Source organism: Pseudopipra pipra, chromosome 9, assembly GCF_036250125.1.
Source record: "Pseudopipra pipra isolate bDixPip1 chromosome 9, bDixPip1.hap1, whole genome shotgun sequence".
Classification (NCBI taxonomy): Eukaryota; Metazoa; Chordata; class Aves; order Passeriformes; family Pipridae; genus Pseudopipra; species Pseudopipra pipra.
Genome location: NC_087557.1, coordinates 19,681,400 through 19,701,678, shown reverse-complemented (window position 1 = coordinate 19,701,678; position 20,279 = coordinate 19,681,400). Strand labels below are relative to the sequence as shown.

The window sequence follows — 20,279 nt, the reverse complement described above, 5'->3', positions numbered from 1 at the left end:
CAGCAGCCCCCAGTCCCCTTATGTGCAATAACCCAGTGAAGTGCAGGATACTCACGTTCCCAATCTCGAAGTTCTGCCTCATCAGGAGGTACAGGGAGGCACTTGCGTGGGACCGGATGGTGCTGATGCTGCTGCTGCAGTGCCTCAGGAGCCTCAGGCACAGGTCTGCACACTGCTCTGTCTCCTCTTCAAACAGCAGCTCAGGGAACTGGGACACAGTACAACAGGAAATCAGAGCTTGGACAGACAGGAACAAGCACTCAGACACAAAGGCCAGGGCGATCCTCAGCGAGCACACACTGGAATTAGAGCAAGCCCTATGTCCTCTGTTTTGAGGGGAATAATGATAATTTGAATCACTTCACTTTACAGTAAGGCAAAGCAGACTGGCAGCACTGGAAGGCAACCCATTCTACCTCCCTCCCCAACTTGCTCCTACCTCTAAGCCCTCAGACCGATATACATCACTTCCAGAAACTCAAGCTTAAAATTTTTCAGCTTTTACCAGCACACCCACAAAGACTAGGACCTTGTTTTTATAGGTCCAGTAAAATAAATCCATTCTAAGTGAGATTTGTACAGCTTAAATCCCACTTGTGCCTTGTGATTCCTACTGACCAGGTGTCTCTGCCCACTCACCCAGCAGGAACCCAAAGCCCACTTGGGGTGTGTGATCTGTACCTTTGTGTGCAGATTAAACCCAAAACACATAAATTTTGATAATGAAAACCAATTTATCAAACCCCAGACCATGCTTCCTGAAAACCAATACTGCAAAAAATAATAACTGCTTGGTGATGTGACCCCCATGCAAAGGAAGGAACAGTCCCATCCTCTCTCAGTGCTGTCAGGATATATTACAGCATCCACAGGGAATTCACCTTTGAGACCAAAGCTCTCTGTGTGGCAAAGCAGTGTTGGAGGTAAAGTGCACTTTGGTTGCAGGCCATGCTGTGCAGGAGCACTTTCAGCACCCCACCAAGGATACTCTCTTTGGACTCCGTCACAGAAACAGTCTGAAAAGGGAAACCAAGATTTGCATGAGCAAAAATGAACCTCCTGTGTGTGTTTGTGTGTACGAGAGAGAGAAAATAGCTCTGAGAAAAAGCCCTTTGGCACGGAGAAATCGCCCATTTAGCCACATTCTAAACCAACCCCCAGGTAATGAACACCTGACTTGTGGATAAAGCTGATGGAATGATGACTCTTTCTAGTTGATGAGGCTCTGACCTTCAGGGACCTTGCTGGACTAGAGGGAGAGGCCATAGCTGGATTATTCAGGCACAAGGTGCAATCCTTGGGATTCCTGGGTCGTTCTGCAGATCAGAGGTGGATTTGTAAAGTGTGCTCCTGGCTTACTCCCAGCCCGTGCCCAGGTTTCATTTGTACAGAAAGGGGACAAAGCTGCCACATGTCCTCACTCACCTGTGCACACAGACCAAGTGGCCTGGAAGCTTTTCTGCACTGTGCAAAGGGAGTACAGATACAGAAGGCTGATCTAGAATCTCATGACTTGAGGCAGATTTAGGGCAGAATAGGGCAGGACTTGGAAAATTTCATAGTTCATTACCGAGTTTTTGAATAACTATTTCCTACACTACAAAAAGGAAACAACTTTCAAAAAGACTGAAGAAAGATATTGCAATGTAAAACCAGAGTGTTACAGGCTGGGATTAGGAGAGGCATTACCCCTTTCCTGCTGCAGCAGAGCAGCTGAACAGTTCTGACGGCTCTCAGACAGTGAAGAGCAGTAAGAAGGTTTTGTTTAATAAACTGCTGCCTGCCCAGGTATCACAATGTCATTACATCTCTATTTTCTAATCATCCTTACCTGTACAACTATCTCTAGTGTATCCAAAATTATCAGATTGGCTTCCGTTGCAAGATTTCCATCAATAAGTGCCTCGTGTTCTATCTCTGCCCTTGATCTAATCAGAGGAAAGAAAGTAATAAAATCACTTTCTGATCAAGAAGTAGACATTAAATATTTTCCAGTCAAAAATGTTTTCTCGTGAGCAGGAAATTCCCAGTTATGATTTGTATATTTATTACTGGACAACACTATGAGGATATTTCAATGCACCCACTGAGAGGACAGGAAGAAAGACTCAGTTTTTTACATATACAGACTTACACAGGCTTTACGTTCATCATGCTTGGAGAGCTCACACTGCTTTCTGACTTTGTCACTCTCCCAGGGACACAACAATGGTTAAAACCCAAGTCCAACTTAAGACTGGTTTAGTAGCATCGTTAGGCATGCGACAGCACAACCAGGAACAGAACATATGGCTTTAAGCTATAGGCTATGGACACAAGGTGGTGCTACACGAGCTAGTAAACTGCACTTACACTGGGTGCAGCACAGAGTGCAGACTGCCAGGGTGCAATCTTATCTGTTCAACCTACATTCCATCTAATTCCTGAAGAATAATTTCCTATCCAAGGAAAAGGACACAGTTTTGCTGTTCCATGCCAGGCACTCACTTTCCTGGAAAGCCTTATGAAGTTCATACACCCACTCACACCTGTGGCTCCAGGAATTCAGCAGCAACACTTCATTCCAGTGGCACCAGCTGCACTGGGCAGAGATCCAGTTGTGTATTTAAAGAGCCCAGCTCTGGCCTGCCCTGCCACAGGTGCCGTCTCTGACAGACTCGTGTCAGACCAAATCCCAGCAGGAGGGTGACCCATGGGAATGACAAAATCCAAGTAAAATACACAACTCAGAGAGTGGCAGCTGATTTGGCTCCCTGCCACACTCCGTTTCCTTCCTCTGGGAGCTGGATCACATACCCAGGATCTCCAGAGCAGGAAGGCTTGGGGCCTGGCCCTACACAGAATAATACCATCTACATAAAATTACACCACCCACACAATTCTTGGCAGGAAAAGTCTTGTTTATGAGGTTTCACAGGGCCAGGCTCTACCTATGTACACAAGACACACAGATCCACAGGAGGGGAGTGGGAAGGACCCAGGTCACAGCAAGCAAGGGTTAGAAAGCAGGTCTACAGAGTTATCTAAGCAGCTAATTTTGTGAGGTGAGATACCATCCTTTGACCATGAAAGTATTCCACAGCTGTTAAAACACGTAGGTGAGATCCTTCTGGGAAGGAGAGGGCTCAAATCCAGTGTCAGCAGTGAACTGATGAGTTCTGCAGGTCAAATTTTAATCAGGTGTAACTCTGCCCACAGCTCTGGAATTTGTATCTACATCACTTCATCAGAAGGCTGAAACACTCTGGTCATTTGGCTTTCCCAATGCCTCAACAGGACTGGAGCCTTTCTTTCTACTCTACGAAGAATCAATGTCTTCAAGGATAAAATTTGGCTCGATCTCCATCGGGGCTCTGAGGACCCCATTCCTCAGTTTCTTCAGAGCTTCACTTGGACCGAGATTGCTTTCCTAGGATTAGGAACAATTCTTTTGCTGGGAGGATGGAGGCTGCAGGTTGCAATTTGAGGGAACAGAAAATGCGCACAGCGAAGCTCAACCACAACTCCTGAGCCCTCCAGATTGAACCACACCAAGAGAGGGAATTTTAAAGGAAACGGGTGTAATAAGCAAAAAGAGCTCATTCCAATCAGTTGCACACACACACCGAAAACTTCTGCCAAGCATCACAAACAATGCTGTGATGATTGAGTCTGCAGATGTACAAAATGGCAATTTATAAGAACTGCACACCAATGCTACAGTACCTGGCTGGTTTGTGGCTTCTAAAAGCACAGCACATGTGGAAAAACAATCAAAGTGATGGATTAGGACAGGAAAGGAAAGCGAGCTTTGAGAACTCCAGAATGTTCTTATGGAATAAAGGAAATATGACATGAGATATATATGCTATCTGTGAAAACTGTTAATGGTCTTCCCTCTAAACTACAGCTTAGGGCAAGGGTTTAAGACAGTAATGGATTGTATTAGTCTCTTTAAATCTCATTTTAAAGTCTAAGGAAGCAAGGGACAGTGGAAAAGCAAAGAGTTAGTGGGGCAGTGTTGGACTAAAAGCCATTTGCACACTGCCAGCCCTGTCCAACTGAGGGCCCAAACCTGCTCACACAAGGGCCAAGTGGCTGCTAGCAGTGACCTTCTGTGGGGAGAGGGACCCTGTTCTCATAGGCACATGGTTAATGTAGAAGGATAAGGCAGAGTTACTTGTCAAGCTTTTCTGTGTTCTGCCGCCAGTGAGTCATATCCTTTCTCCATCTCAAATTCTCTTGACTTCCAAACGCGCTCCCAGAAGGACTTCTCTCTGCAGGGTAACACCAAAACCACAGCAGTCAGCTAATGCTCATTTTTGTTGCACAAGTAGCAACTCCAGATTTGTTCACAAGGGGTAGGTGACAGCAAGCTATGACTCCTTAGAGCCCGAGGCTGTGGCACTCACCCACTTAGCCCATGATGACTGGCTCGTGTGTGGCAGAGCAGGAGAGAAAACTACAGTTCTGATTCTTGTCCTAACCCCTGGTCCACCCTCTGAATTTGAGTGTTCAGAAAAATTACTGGTTTTTACAAACAGTAAAAATCAGACGGTGCTTGTTACCCCAGCTACTGGATATTTCATGTCTCCTTAAGTTGGCAGAAATATCTAGGCATTTTCAGAACCAATGGAAGATCAGCAGTTTGTTTTCCACTCTGATCCTTCCACAGGACATACCAGAAGGGGGCTCTGGAAGATGCTACACTGCAGGAAGTTTGGGCAAGAACGTCCCATAAATGTGATCTCATGTACACAAAAGCAATCAAGTAACAAATAAATTGCTTGTAACTTAGGAAAAATGTGGGGATTGTGCAGACCCACTGAAGGATGCTGCAAACAGCAAACAGCTTTTCTAGGGGCCTTACTGTCTGCATCCCACACCACAGATGGGTGCAAGTAACTGATGGGGGTGGGAGTAGCAGTTTTTGGAAAAGGGGGATGGCACAGAGGACTTCTTTACTCACCTAGCTGTCCTCTGCTTCTTCGGACCATCTCCTGCCTTGCCCCTATGCTTCCCAAAATAGCTTCTTCAAGTTTGGCTCTCATGTCTTTCGACTTCTTAAACGTCAGACTATTCATTCTTTCAAATACTTTCTTGCCCTGCAAGTTTCAAACGAGACTATGAAGGAAGATTCTTTCAATTTGGGATATTTTCTAAGAATTAACCACTCAAAATATTTTTCCTGTCTAAAGACATGCAGCAAGAATGGAATACAGGCTTAGTTGGTAAGCAGATAAACTACCCAGAGTCCAGCATTGCTACAGAAAACTCTCTTCGCAAAGTGACCAAGAGCTATCCCCTTTCCCTGCAGCAATTCCCAGATAAGTGTCAAGCAGCACAAACTGCTTTAGAAGTGAAACAAGACACAGACACTCACATGGCTGAGAAGTAAACATGGAAAAAGGCTCGAGGTTGCACAGAGACGTGCCTAGCCTTGGGATTCCAAATACAGGAAATACTTTGGGGAGCGCAGGAAATGCCTTTCTGCAGTCGTGTAAGGGGTGGGAGAGTAAAGGTCCTGGGCAGGCCCCAGAAGGACCTTCAGAAGGTTCAAACAATGCAGCAGTACCTTGTATTCAAAGCAGGACACGCAGAGATAGAGCAGATCCAGCAGGCGGTTCAGCTGCAGCACTGACAGGTCTGTGAACCATTTCTGCAGGACACTTTCATCCGCGTTCTTGAGCACCCACAGGAGGCAGATCAGGAGGCTGCGGCTGGACTCCGTCGAGAAGGTGGAGTGCTGCCTGCCACTCTACAGCACACAGGTCAGGACAGTGGATTTCACACCCAAACACTTCAATCATCAACTAATATGAATGAGTTTCTTCCCTCAAGATGCCCTTAATAACCTCCTGTAGGTTAAGAGTTAAGCTGCGAGGCTCCATTACTTATCTCATGCATCTGTCAGTCTCACTTTGAGTGCACATAAATCCCACAAAAACAGGATCCTGATACCCAAGTAAAGGGAGGAGAATGGAGAAATGGAAGGGCCTGCCTGCTACCAGCATCAGGATTTCCTCCCTGTGCAGAGAACAGGGAAAATGGCCCATTTGTGCCTTCAGCCAGGCAGAATTAGACGTGGTAGGAGTTTGTGCTTAGGACTTAGAGCTCATAATGACCACTGCAATTCACAGAGCTTTTATCAGACTGTTTCAGAACAAGACAATCTTTATCAGAAAAGAAAATTCTTCCATTTTCTGAGGTTTGTTGGTTTTTATTCCTGCTTGGCATTTTCTTATACCCTCTGTGAGACAGACACAGCAGCATGCAAACGTGCTTTGTTCCTCATCTCTCACCCTCTGCCTCCCCGTGTAACACCCACCTGCAAACAGATACGTGCCCCTACAGAACTTGCACATGTAAATATTTGCTTGTTGAGACAGATTTGTGGGTTAAGGAATAGGGAGAGATGGATTTGTACCGATGAGGGGAGTAGGAAACTGCTGGGCCGGGTGAGCTGGGGGACGGATGTCCCTGCGATGGCCATGGCCACTGTCTGGCTGATCATGCTGCCACCCTCGCTTTCGTACTCGTCCACGGCGACACAGCTTGGCCTCCCCCGCTGGTTGTGACTCTCTGCAGAGAAAGATGGGCCTTCAGTCTACACCCAGATCCAAAGTTTCTCCCCACAGCCTCCCTCCTCAGCGCTGGTCTTGTTGAACTGGAAATGCAAACTGAAAATCATCCCACTCCAGGGGTCCTGCAATAAACAGGACTATTATCTGAGGGCATGAAAGCAAAGAAAACCCTACACAGTCTCGGTATCTAGAACCCTTCTGAAAACACACCTTTTGTCCCTTTCAGTACTTCACTCCAAATCCTTTCCTGCAGCTTGGTTGTGTCAGTAAGCTCAAAGGATGTAGAGGACAACTCCAAATTCCTAACTATTCCAGATTGGACTCCCTGCCCTAATTTGAAATGACCCACCTCTACTGTTCCTCAGGACACTTTGCAAAGCAAAGTTTGAAACAAACTGCTGATAAAATACACACTAAGATGAAGAAGAGGAACTCTGCTTATCCTTTGGAATTGTTATGAGAATTGGACAGTATGTGGGATGACTTTTTAAGCAGGTCAGAGACATGGAGGGAGGCTTGCTATGAGTATACAGTAGCCAGCCAGGCATAAAACAAAATGCACTGCTGGTTTTTCCCTTCATGCAAGCAGGTGGGCAAATGCAACTTTTGAATGTCAACAGTCATTGAAGACACATTTTGCAAGTGCATTTTAGGAAATGGATGTGAAAACATGTCAAAGTGAGAATTCAGAAGCAATCTCATTGAAAAGTAAAGGAGTTTGTAGTTCAGTTTTAGAACCCAAACACTCAAGCCTTGTGAGCAGATGAACAGATACTCAAAGCAAAGGATGTAAAATACCTGTAAAGTCATAGAGCTGAGGCACTGTTTCCATGATCACTCCAATCAGAGGTAGATACAGCATTGCCACCCGGGCCTTTACCTGCGGGTCAGCGTACCGGGGATCCGAGTCGTGACTGGACAGCAAATTGTGTACCATATTGATGACCTTCTTATGCAATCCAAATAAACTGTTAAAAGAGAGTTGGGTCATGCAGATTAGTTAATATCTTTAAAGCAAACTATATTTTGTAACTAAGGGGCTTCAAAAAGGAAAAAACCCTGGTTTTTATTTTTAACTTCATGTGAACTGCCACTACACGTGTTTTTTGCTCTCCCCCATATTTTACAGATGTCTGTCCGGCTTTTCACTGCGCCATATAAAATAGACAAAAATATCTTATGGAATGCATACCCAATATAACATGAACACTCTCATATTTTCCATAAAAAACCAAAGCCCCGGCTACTGCTATGCTGAAGCATCAAGTCTACTAAAGACCATCAGGAGAACTTAGGGAATATGGAAAACAGGGAGAGAGACTTGAGAGGACAGTGGGTTTAGTAAAACTATTTGTTGTGTTTTTTAGTTTCTACTTAACACCATTTAAAGAAAGACAAATCCTCCTAAACCAGAACACAGCTTTAATCAAATGATCAGGAAGTTTCTGCTTCAGCTCCCTGACCCCCCATGCAATTATAGAACCAAAACAGTAGGCTACAGCTTCATAATTCTGAACAAAAAGTGTCAAAGAAAAGAAGGGGTAGAAGGAAAAACGGCAAAAACCGGCCTTCTTCCTTATTCAGATGCAAACACTGGCAGGGCCCAAGCACCAGCCCCTTCTGCAGGGGGTATGTGACCCTGCTCGGTGCTTGTGGCTTCAAAACACAAAAACTCCCCTGAATCTCTCAAGGATTCGCTCTGTTCCTTTCAATCCCCTCAGCCATCACACAGAGCAAAACTCTCTCAGAGCAAACAGCAAGTTATCTCCATAGCTATTTGCTTCTGTAGGCAAACCAGGCCAAGAAGACACTTTACCCCATGCATGAAGCAGCCAAGGAAGCTCGAACATTAGGCATTAGCAAAACATAAGCTGCAGTGTTCAGACCTGAGGTATTAAAACAAGTGCTGAATTTCAGGCAGTATCCACTTTACCTGAAAAGTAGAGTTGAGTTCTGGTTAAAAAAAGAGGCTTTGACTGGATTATTGTGGGTTTAAAGTGACTCCAAGACACCAGTACAACTTGGGAGGACATGAGCTATTGGAGCTGCACGTCTTCCCTGTGGCTTTTAATTAAGCCATAATGAGATCCTACAACTGCTTGTTTGTGTAATTCATGAGACCCTTAACAACTAGGAAGGAAATGCTTATTTAAGTGACTGCTTCCTTCAGATTAACGATAAAGAAAAGTCTTTGTATTATTTTGAGGGAGTGGCATTTAAGTTGTGTTCCTAAAAATTCAAGGGAAACTATCCTGCAGGTCATGGAACTGCAGATAGGGAAAACACATCCAAGCAACTCAGTATAATTCAAACCTAAGGATATATGGATTTCTCTGTCACTTTTCCATAACAGAGCAGGCACCATGGTGGATTGATCCATAGTGGGTAGGAGGAAATCCAGACCACCGATCTTCCTGGCTGATAATGCAATAAGTTGATCTTGCCACCCTCCCACCATCCCCTCTGTTATCTCAGCCCTGGCCTGAATTCCTGTTAACACCCACGTACACCTGGAAAACTGACTTCGTCACTGAGGGCCGAATTCTGGTTTTCTCACTTCTGGAACATCAGCCAAGATGGACAATGTGGGCACTGTGAGTCAATACCAAAGCACCACTGCAGTGTTTGCAGAGACAACCTGATCAAGGCCCAGCTGCTTGGACTCGCTCTCTGTACCTGTCCCAGTCCACAGATTCCTTCACCTGCATGTTCTGTTTGTCCTGTTTTTCAATCAAATATGCTGTGGAGGACTGTACTGTACCCTGTCACTGCACAGCCCCTCACACAGAAGGATCCATCCAACACACACTTTCAGGGACCAGAGTACTGACACCTTTTCTGTCCAACTCAATCCAAAGAGTTCTTATAAAATGAGCTACAACTTAATATATCTTGCTAATAGAGCAAAAAGACCAAAAACTGAACACATTTAATCTAGATCACCTATCAAGACCTAAGGCAGATCTGTAACACAATAAGCCACTAGATGGACACCCCTCTCCAACTCCTGCTGCAGGATAATGAACTGGTAGCAATTCTGGGCTTTTTCCAATGGTGGCCAAAACATTTTATGGAAAGCAAGTTTGAATTCTCTGCTGATGATACTGTAGGACTGTTAAAAGTCTCCACAGGCAAGGGAAGAGCAGATCTGAACAGGCTTGGTTTACTTTACATGACAGATCTATCAGGGCAAATGGAGAGAGTTGAAGCTGGAGAAGTCAACAGACTTGAAATTACAAGTTATTCTGGAAAACAATAAAAAATAAATGTGTTACAGGTATATGTCTCCTGCAAAATTCAGGAGCTTTGCTCTAAATGCATATGCAGATGGTATCAGGGGCTTTTCCTGGCTAAATAAGGTTTGAGAGAGGAGTTGTCTCCCCAGTGGACATCTGCAAGTTCATTTGTGCAACTGGGCAGAAATTACTATCCTGGGCCAGGTATAAGTGCTTGGTAAGTAGATAGAGAACAGATAGGTAGATGAAAACAGAAAGTTTGTGAAGAGCAAGGGCAAACATGGTCAGAGAACAGCATCTGATTTCTAAGCAGGATGCTCCATATGGCACAAAAAGGATTTCTGCAGACTGTGTAGGTGGGTAAAGATTTGCTGCTTTTTCCATTTCAGACCAAACAAATGGGACTGCAGTGTGTTATGTATATATACAGGAAAATATTCTAATTTATGGCATCGCTTTCTTCTCCAAGAGGAAACAGAATGAATGTTTAACTCCCAAGACCTCTTGGTAAAGGGGCAGAATTAACCATGAATCATCAGCATTTGTCGACTCGGCTGATATTTCTGAGTCCACCTTGAGAAAAATGCCTGTTAGAGAACTTCAGGCTGTGGAAGCAATCAATAATTTCCATCGCAACCCATTTTAAAGAGGCAAGGCAGAATATAGCCCTAAATAACACAGGAACAGACTGGATGTCAGGACTACAGGCTATGGGATACTTCAGAAAATTATTTGCTGCACAAGCCAGGCAAGTCACCGACAAACTCTGTATGCTTGACTTTATTTGTCTATTTATGTAACCCACAGGGGCTTCATCAATGCATAATTTATGGTTAAAAAGAGCTGGCAGAACCACAGGCAAAATAGATTGTAACATTTAAAACCACCAGCAACAGAGGCTTCCTAAATGCTGAAAATTATTTTCTTGTTACAGTTGAGAAAAGCTATTTTCCTTTTAGAGATCCAGCAGTGCCCTGGTGGCAGCTGGGGGCTCCAGCAGGAACCTTTTGCCCTTCTCAGCTGGAAAAATGTGACTGAAATCATGTTTACAAAGTCAGTGATAAGGAAGCAAGAAACACGAGAGGCAAGGAGAAAGATGAAGATTCTTTAAGAACTGTTTTCTTATCATAGCTTGCAAATTCAAATAAATTCTGGCTATGCCAGTACTTCCTTTGAACCCACCATTTGCTTGGAATGACAGAAAAGTCTTTGGAAAAAAAAAAAAGTAAAGATTTACCCTTCTGCTTCAGGATCTAAAATGACAGCCAGTTCTGTCAGCACGAGCCCGGCCAAGTAATGCTGCTGGCGGAAAGGCACAGACAGTTCAAACATATTTGCAATCTTCTGGTCTTGGACGTTTGTGGAGAACCCAGAACTCTGAAAAATTCAAGTTTCAGAAATTGCACCATGAACACAGAGTCAAATCTTATGGAATACATTAGAAGCAGTTTTCAGAATCAAAGACAGTCTCACATAAACTACCTCTTCCCGTTTTTGTTTGGAGCTAGGCTCATCTACTTCCATTACATCCCAGCTCATTAACCCTTCTACTAATTCAGTTTGTTGTTATTGCTTTCCCCTCAGAGCAGGCCTTAGGGAAGTTAAGCCAAGTAACCTTTAAAAGTGGATTAGCTAAACTTTTAACTCAGGGATGCTCTTATTCAGGCTGAAGAAGGCTTTAATTTGATTTAGTTTATGTGATTTTGCAACTAATTAATCCATTTGAATGACACACTAATTCAAATTACTTTTTCTGAGCAGGCCTGTACTAAGCTACAATGAGCTCAGAAGACCCTTATGTTTTCAGAAAAGAGTAACTCTGGACAAAGCATTTTCTTTAAAGTCTCATTTATGTTTGTCTAATACAAAGAGGGGACCAGGTCCCTAAGGACAGTGTGTAGTCACTACCAGGACAAGGATATGGACAATCTTTTTTCAAAAATAAAAGCTCAAAAGAAATCAAAACCTACGTGGCAGAAAAAACTAATTTCTAGATAAACACCTTCAAAAATATGAGCAAGAGGGGTTGAAAATACAGGAGATACAACTGTCTCGTATGATTTTAGTCTCAGCACCAAGCTCAGCTTGTATTCCCACAAAGAACCTGGTCCCAGAGTACCTGAGAAGTCGCTGAAGACACAGATGGTGATGGGGATGCAGGTGGTGTGAGCAAGCTGCAGGGTAAATTCAAGGTGACATAATGCTCATGGCTGCAAATGATGCGAAGGAAGTCCAGCTTCAAAGATGCCAGGTTACTGGGATTTGTTAGGGAATACAGCTTTGAAGACACCTGGAAAGTTTAGCCCATAACACTGCAGTTAGCACCAAACAAGAGTATAAATGAAAGGTGAGCCCCCTGTTCCACTGCTGCTCCCCAAAAACACTTCTAAAGCAAGAAATTAAGAGCTTGGTATCATTAAATGGTCACATCCACACCACTTCTTTTGCTACAGATTAAATTTCAATGACATGTACCTCAGTTGACTGTATATAACACTTATATTTACATAAGCAAATGAAGAACTATGTATTTCACATACTGGGGAGTTCCAACTAGATGATCTTTAGGGTCCCTTCCAACCCAAACCACTCTGTGATTCTGTGATACCCACATCCTACTGATTTCAGCAGGTCCTTGTAAGAAGCAGGATCACAGTGTGATGCGTTAACAGGTCAAAGATGCAGGTTGGCTGATAAACTATATAGTATATATACAGTAGGTAACAAGTTCAAATGCTATTCCTGTTCTTGCTCTTGACATAAATATTTTAGACTGCAGCAAAAATTACTCTTAGTCCCACTGATACCTCGTTATCTCCTCTGTACACAGTGTCAGCACAGATGTTTGTAGTCAAACAAAATTTTGTGGTTCAGGGTGATTTTCCCTGTCACACTGCAAATAAAGAGCCCACCTTGTGTGGGAGGAGACCTTGCATCCCCCAAAGGGTGGAAGGGGAGCTTGGTGATCAATATGATCATACAGGGTCACTGTGTCCTTGAGAGACCCAATGACAAACCATGACACTCTGAGCTCCCACTAATTTTTGATTCAATTACTAGGAACGTGGTGAGCAAAGGGAGTAATTCTTCCTTCCTGCTGCGTGTCCATTCACTCAAGGGAGTGACTCCTAATTCACATTTAAGAGTGTAATCAGAGAGGCATAAACCCTAAATCACCTCTGAGAATGCCTTGCTTGCTCTAAAAAGACCTGAATAGCAGAATTCTGTGTCCATATTTTACCGGCTGTCCAAAGAAAAGTTAAGAGTAACAGGCTATGCTATGGTTCACAGTTAAGTCATAATGTTTATCTGCATTCACCTGTTTGCAGCAGGTCTTGATAAGAGAAAAAACAAATCCTCTGTCCATGATAGACAGCAGGTCATTGAGGAAAAACGCAAGACTGGTGTTGAGCCGTTCGACCATTTCTGTGTCCTAGAGAGAAGGAGAAAAATGGGAAAGAAAACGAAGAACACTGTGTGTTTTCAAACCATTCCTGGTCAAGGCACCACCAAACAACACTCGGGAGGGCTGGTGCCTGAGCCCTGAGCTGGGCTCAGTTTAATTGTTTGCCATTACCTTCTGAAAGCGAGAGACTATATCACCAGAAATTGTGCTGACCAAGGCAGTTACATCATCCATGAAACGCTCGGGGAAACGATTCTTCCTTGGCGCATCCAGTTTGTCAGCAAAATACAAATGATGCACCATGCTCTTCACCTACAGGAATATAAATTACAGCAGAGCCAGTTTGTTGTCATTTCTGTTTAAAACTAGGAGCTGTAAGGCATGAGGAGGGGTTTGCAGTTTGCTCACCATTAGCTCGAAGAAGAACCAGGCCTGCTGCAGGGCTGCCTCCCGCACGCTCCCGCTGCACACAACCCACTGTAGGGCCAATTCCTCGTGGAAAAGCTACACAGATTCAAACCCATAGTTAGCCCGAGCCTCCAGAGCAGCTCACAACACAGTCCACATGAGAAATGTCAGCACGGTCCATGGGGAGTATGGCAAACAATGAGTTAAGCAAACTAAATAACTGGAACATGACAGCAGTGGTGGCACTCCTTAAAGAAATCCCCAGCTAACGATGAGGGATGAGGTTATGACATGTGATGTGAGAAACATTTCACAGAGTCTCGCTCCAGAATTGAATTTCAAGTGTCAAACGAATTTTCCACCCACCCTCAAAAAATAATAATTAAATAAAAAAAAGTTTGGTGCTCAAATTAGTTTAGTTTAAAAGGTCTACCTTTCTGCCTGGTCTGATTTTCGCAGGAAAAAGGAGTAAAAAGTGGACATATAAAGTGATTTGTACAAAGATGTAGATTTACTGTGAGAAAGGACTTGAAACAGTAAGAAAGAAACATGGGGCTCAAACAGCTTTTTGATTTCTTTTCTCGGGACAACCAACCCACAGACTGGACAGTGGCAGTGGCCACATTCTCATTACACAAAAACTCAAGCGTTTTGCCTTTCTGACATTGTTTTAGAAGGATCTCATCTCCTCTAAGGGAGTTCACCTTCAAAGTGACTCCCATTCCCTTTCTGGTCCCTTTGGATTCACACCTGTATAACTGAGCTCAGCGCACACCCCTAACTCTGGCCATCCAGTACATTATCATTTTACACACAAGATGCATCATTTACATGTCTAGACACTGCTGTTCATATTTTTTGAAAGCCAGTAATAAACTGGCTGCAAACACTATGGACATTAAATCAGACAAGCTACTCCTGATCATTTAATTCTTCCGAACTCAACTCCAAATAATCACTCAGCCTGGATATTCAGCGGTGTTAAGCACCAGCAGTTCCTAATGACCTCGGGGGAAAAAAAAAAAAAAAATCGGGCTGTAAATAAAAGAATAGATTGCATCATGTTTTCAGAATTACTTGACCTCCCTGCCCCACAATATCAATTGTCTTCACTGAAATCTACCTTTTTAGTTGGTAATCGTCCTGTTAATGTTTGTAAGAAACTTGACGTCTCAGTGTGCGAAGACATACGATTACAACTTCGATCCGTAGCCTACGGAGTGGAGATGAATGAATGATGACAGGACATTAAAGTTTGCCGTGGATGGGTTTTGCAGCTCAAGGACAAGGCACAAAAAAAACACCGTTCCAACTGTAGGCTTTTACTGCCTTTACACCTTTTTAAGCATTCTCAAACTCTTACTCACTTACAGGTTGGACTTAAACAAAATGACAATCTGTTTTTCAGATTATTTAAATAACTGCATGTTCTTATGCACAAAGACAATGCTGCAAAGCATGAAACTTTTCCATCATTGTATTTTATCAACATGCATCAGGAAGGTAATACCTGGAATTTCAGCCCATACCTCTCAATCTACCAGAGGCCAAGAACAGGGGGATTTACTGCACAGCAGTGCTGCTGCTGGCACAGAGAAGGAGAAAATTACTGAAGTTGTGCTCCTGATGGAAACAATTTGCCATAAGAGCAAGTGAACTCAGACTAAATATTTTGGGAAGGCTGATAAACTGAAAAAGAGGTACAGTTGAGAGGTACGTTCAAGGCAACCATGCAGTGGAGAGCAGCAGGCAACAGGGGCTAAATCAACTTTTTCTGACTGAAGCTGCCGTGAAGTTTTCATACTTTGCAACACAGAACAGATACAGTTGGCCCTAGCAAGTCACTGGCTCCAGAAGCTCAAATTTACATGTTTTAAGAGAGAATTTGACATGTGATAATCAATTTTGGTTCACAATATTCCACTCAAACAGTCATGAAGGATTACTGGACGATGAGCACTAAATGCTTGATGAAAATGGCAAGATGGTTCACGACATCAAAAGAAATGGCAAACAGACAAAACTATGAAGCTGTGATTAATGTTCCCACTTAGAAATGTGCTCCACCTGAAGCTGAAACTAGTGTGAGAGAGAGAAAAGAAAACAAAAGCAGTCACAGCATTTACATTTCACAGACCAGCAACCACTGAAATGAAAGAAGGGGACACATTCACGCGATTGGAGGTTTTTCATGCAGTGTGGTGGGGTGGTGGGAGAGAAGATGCTAATTTATAAATCAAACTCAAAAGTTTTCAAATAAATAATGATTAAAAAACAAAACAAAACAAAAACGAACCACCAAAACTGGAATATACACTGAAAGGAAGATATTCTACAGGGAAACATCACGGAAAACAAAGCCAGAAAAACCTCTACTGAAGACACCACCTGTGTTGACTCTGCACATGGGCTGGGGTTGGATCCCCATGGGGCTGCTTTTGGACCACCAGTGTTTACCCAGGAATTGGAGCGGTCTAAACCCTGGGCATGTAATAGAAAGCAGTTGGGAAAGGAAAGAAATATTACATGTTGCCATACAGTAGTCAAAGTTCAGTCCTTAAAAGCAATCAAAGTGGGTACACAGCAAACACATCAGCAACTAGAACTGTGAGAGCAGCCTGAATTCTCAGGTGCCTGTTGAGACATTTTAGTCCAGAGGATGATTTTATCTCTCACATACATACACCACATTAAAACTGTCAACAGCTCTGGTCCAACCTGTCCTATCTGTAACGACTGACATTCAAAAACTATCCTCCTCCTGAAAAATCCCGTTTTTCCTTTGATCAGTTTAAACACATTCTCATGCAGCCAGCCAAGATTTACAGTGTGACAGAGGAAAACTGATGCTTAGATTTGAAAACTGCAAAGGGTGCTCTCTGATGTTTCCAGCACCTTTAGGGTAGCCCACAGTTTATAAACTCTACAACTCTTATGGAAATGCTGAGAAACTTTGAAGAGGCTGATTGTCAACCCTCACACGGTTTCCTATTCATGGAGTGAAAATCCAGCACTGCTGGCAGAATAACCCCATGGACAGGATTTCACATGGACACTCAGGTATTTCCTTTGGGCACTGTGGCAAAGAGAGGAAAAAGCACATACCTTTTCTGGAACCAAACTGCGTTGCCAAGCAAAATATTTGAAAAGTCCTCCTGCTTTTTAAAAGCTCAATCTAGGTTTTACTCCAAATTCTACCCTTGCAATGGATCATGCGGGCAAAATTACTGTGGATCCCTCCTCTCTGCTCTTTTCTGCTCTCAAGGCACTCAGAAAGAAGAGAAGGAAACACTTAAATTTGTGTTGTCACTGAGGCTGCTCCCAAGTCAGAAATACTCAGAGGAATGCAGTGGACATTCTTGGGTCCCAGGAACCAGCTCTGACAGAGACAATTTCTTATGAATTACACACACTGATTTTTCACAACCCTCATCTGAGTGAGAGCTTTCATCCTAATTTCTGTGCCAGCTTAGGGCTTTTTCCCAATATATGAAGCAAAGGTGCAGCCCATTTCATCACAGTGATTATCACCAGCTGCAAAGTCCACCCAGCCTAATCTATTTCTCCCAGCAAACTAAAATCCACCTCAAGGTTGAACCCAGTGTGAGAGCTGTAACCTGGGATTCAAACCATTAATCCAGTGAGCCATCCTCTAGGCAGAGCTCAGCAATGCTGTAATTTTGCTTAAGATGTCCAATAAAAAAAATACTGAACACATAAGGAGAGTGTTTTAATCTCAATTACTTTTTGGCAGAAATAAATCAAAGCTCTGTGCCCTGCTCAGACCCATAAACATGCTTTATTTTGCTCACAGTGATTTAAAGTCGAAAGGACTTTGCAGAATGCTGAACTAAGCTCATGCTTTGTAAAATCAAGTCTAATTTTAAAAATGCCGTTATCCCCCTCATATTTCTGCTCTCAGGATTTCTTATCATGTCACTCTGGTTCTGAGGATAACATTAAACATATACTGTGTTTGCAGAAGCAGAAGTCATTCTGTAAAAATCTGGAAAGGGAAAGACTCTTTCCTCTTTAGAAAATAAAAGACTACGAGAGCTTCTTATTGCTTGGGAGAGTCACTCAAAAGTTCACAAAGCTGCTGTTGAAGTCTGTTCTGTCCCTTGGGTTCAACCTGCAGCTGGATCTGTGCAGGAACACAGCACACGTCTGTGAAAATCCACCGTCAGAGCAATGAAGCTCCACAATGTTTTCTGGTTTTTCCCAGCACATCTCCAACATTTCAACCATAAAATCTCACCACAGGTCTTTTTAGAACCTTAATAAATTTACTTTTGTACAGAATAAAATTTACATGGCTTCAATTCACAAACAAAGGCAAAACAAGTGACAGACCTAAAACCTACCTCTGCTATGAAAATAAACAGAAATCTATCAAACCCTGTTAAGGGTTTTCAAAATTAAGTAAGAAGCTGATAAGGGACACTTTAAGCACGTATACCAAACCTATAAATATCTTACATTAGAATAAAAACTGATACAAGACCAGACTCTGAAGACTTCCCTCAAACGACAAAAAAACACTGTTTAAGTTGTTTTAAAGCAGAAAACCTCCTGTGATAGATGCTAATTTGAAGTGCAGGTTGCTTATTCGGGTATGTGTGCTTAAGGCATTACTTGGAGAAACAACAGGAATTTTTGCACCCTTTTACTCATTTCAACATCTCAAGAAGTGTCTCATTTTTGCTTATTAAAAGCAGAAACAATTATACTCAACTAAAAGTCTGTATAGTCAGACTAAGGTTAATTCTTGATGCTCAGACTACCCTAAAGAAAATTTTCCCCTCAACAGTTACCCACAGAACAGGTTTTTCTTTAAAGCCTGGAGTACATCTCTAGAAGAAAATCTCTCTTCATTTTGCATGGTGACATTATTCACTAAGCCAGCACACGTTAAACTTCTGATAGCCTGGGTAAATTCCATATGCACACCAGTGCCTATGGCATTTCACAAAAGGTCAGGCTTGTTTAATTAGCAAGATACTGAAGTGGTCTTTAAAATATTTCAAGACTTCTAAGTCTAGACTTTGATGTAAGAAATAATAATTTGCCTACCCACAATTCTTCAGCCTCTTATTTGGTCAGCAAATGATGTTGTTATAATTTAAATTTGTTAACCTCTTTGAGAAACTGTTTTTCTTGCTCTTGTAAAACCCAGGACCAGCCAAGCCAAGCCTGCCTGGTCAGACTGATGGTTTTAGTAACAAACTTGCCCACTGATCTTCCAAAGGATCCTAACAGCTCTTTGAAAGGGCTCAGGAATTCCCCTGTGTGAGAAGAGTGAAGGCTCAGAGGTGGGAAATAGACTCATCATGACAAAGTTATCGCAGTTTGAAGATTAAAAAAAAAGAAAAAGAGAACCCCAAAGCAGCTAAGACACTGCTCTCAGGGGAAGGAATTACCAACACTGCTTTGTGCTGGCTCATCTCACCTACTGTGGGCTCAGGTATGGACTGTGGCAGTCATACATAACTGGACATATGTGGCAGTCATACATAACCAGGACAGCCAGGGTCTTCTGCAGGAAATGGATACACTAAAGTCCTTAAGAGCCAGGGTATGACTATGCTGGATGCTCTGAATCCACACTGGAAAGTCACTTTTTCGTGTGGGAGCAGAGTTTGCACACCATAAACTCACACTGAGCTCAGCTGCCCAAACTGTGGCTCTCACCAACCATCCCAAATCTCCTCTGGGCCATGCAGGGACCAGGAATATTCCTGCTGTGTGCAAGATATCTGCTCTGCACATGAGGGGTAGAGAAATCTGAGTAGTCATCAGTGCTGAATGCAGAGGAAGAGAAAGAGATTTGGGTTGGGAGATAAGAGTGGAGTCACAGAGTGCAAGGTCTGGGGAGACAAAACACAGCTGGGCACAGGATTTGGCTGCTGGTCATGCAAAAAGTGAGGCAGTAAACCCATTCCTTGGGGAAACAAGTCCAGAAGGACTTTTGCCCCCAGGCACCACACTTGTGGCAGCAACACTCCAAGATGGGTCCAACAAGTCAGAGAGATCAGCAACTATTTTCAAGGAGTGGAGTTTCAGGAGTGCCATCAGCAACCGAGACGAAAGGTCTAGGAAGGGACTACCAGGACATCTTTCACAGGAAAAAAAATCACAAAACATTCCCTGTTATTTCTTTGAGGATGAAATAAGAGGTGGTGAAGCTCCCGTGGGTCTCTGGCAGCGCTCACGTACCTTGGTGCCGATGATGGAGCGAACCTCGTCGTCCGGCGATGTCGGGGTCCCCGAGATGTCGGGGTTGCTGTTGCTGAGGCTCCGGGACCGGTTCAGGTTCAGGCTCGCCGGTCTCACAGCGGATCGAGCCATGGTAGCATAATGCACTGATCCCCCCAGGCCACCAGGACCTGCACAGGAGCATCCTGTTAGTCCATCCATCCCTGATCCCAGGCTGCTTCACACCTGCCTCACACAGCAAACCCTTTGGATAACCAGCCTGTAAAGAATTCTCCCCTATGCCTTCCCACTGAGGGGAAGGTGCTGAGGTCACTCGGTGTGTTCAGCTGGAGAAGAGGAGACCGAGGGAGACCCCATTGCAGTTACAACTTCCTTGGGAGGGGAAGAGGAGGGGCAGGCACTGATCTCTGCTCTGTGGGGACCAGGGACAGGACCCCAGGGAATGGCCTG

The 20,279-nt window shown here is 43.6% G+C and overlaps 1 protein-coding gene across 14 annotated transcripts in view; it reads right to left on the bottom strand.

Moving 5' to 3' along the window:
- The window catches only part of DOCK7 (dedicator of cytokinesis 7), a 95,985-nt gene that overhangs the window by 16,337 nt on the left and 59,369 nt on the right, over positions 1 to 20,279 (bottom strand). For 4 of the 14 annotated variants that reach the window (XM_064665013.1, XM_064665001.1, XM_064665002.1 and 1 more), the window contains exons 22-38: positions 19,830 to 19,999; positions 16,002 to 16,094; positions 14,737 to 14,826; positions 13,614 to 13,709; positions 13,377 to 13,517; positions 13,119 to 13,232; positions 11,919 to 12,089; positions 11,037 to 11,176; positions 7,362 to 7,531; positions 6,407 to 6,561; positions 5,555 to 5,737; positions 4,949 to 5,084; positions 4,160 to 4,256; positions 3,706 to 3,723; positions 1,832 to 1,928; positions 882 to 1,016; positions 56 to 208 (exon numbers count right to left, since the gene is read on the bottom strand). In XM_064665013.1, the coding sequence (XP_064521083.1) occupies positions 56 to 208; positions 882 to 1,016; positions 1,832 to 1,928; positions 3,706 to 3,723; positions 4,160 to 4,256; positions 4,949 to 5,084; positions 5,555 to 5,737; positions 6,407 to 6,561; positions 7,362 to 7,531; positions 11,037 to 11,176; positions 11,919 to 12,089; positions 13,119 to 13,232; positions 13,377 to 13,517; positions 13,614 to 13,709; positions 14,737 to 14,826; positions 16,002 to 16,094; positions 19,830 to 19,999 (2,159 nt within the window). The remainder of the gene's footprint in view (positions 1 to 55; positions 209 to 881; positions 1,017 to 1,831; positions 1,929 to 3,705; positions 3,724 to 4,159; positions 4,257 to 4,948; positions 5,085 to 5,554; positions 5,738 to 6,406; positions 6,562 to 7,361; positions 7,532 to 11,036; positions 11,177 to 11,918; positions 12,090 to 13,118; positions 13,233 to 13,376; positions 13,518 to 13,613; positions 13,710 to 14,736; positions 14,827 to 16,001; positions 16,095 to 19,829; positions 20,000 to 20,279) is intronic. The other 10 variants (XM_064665004.1, XM_064665005.1, XM_064665010.1 and 7 more) reach the window with 7 other exon arrangements.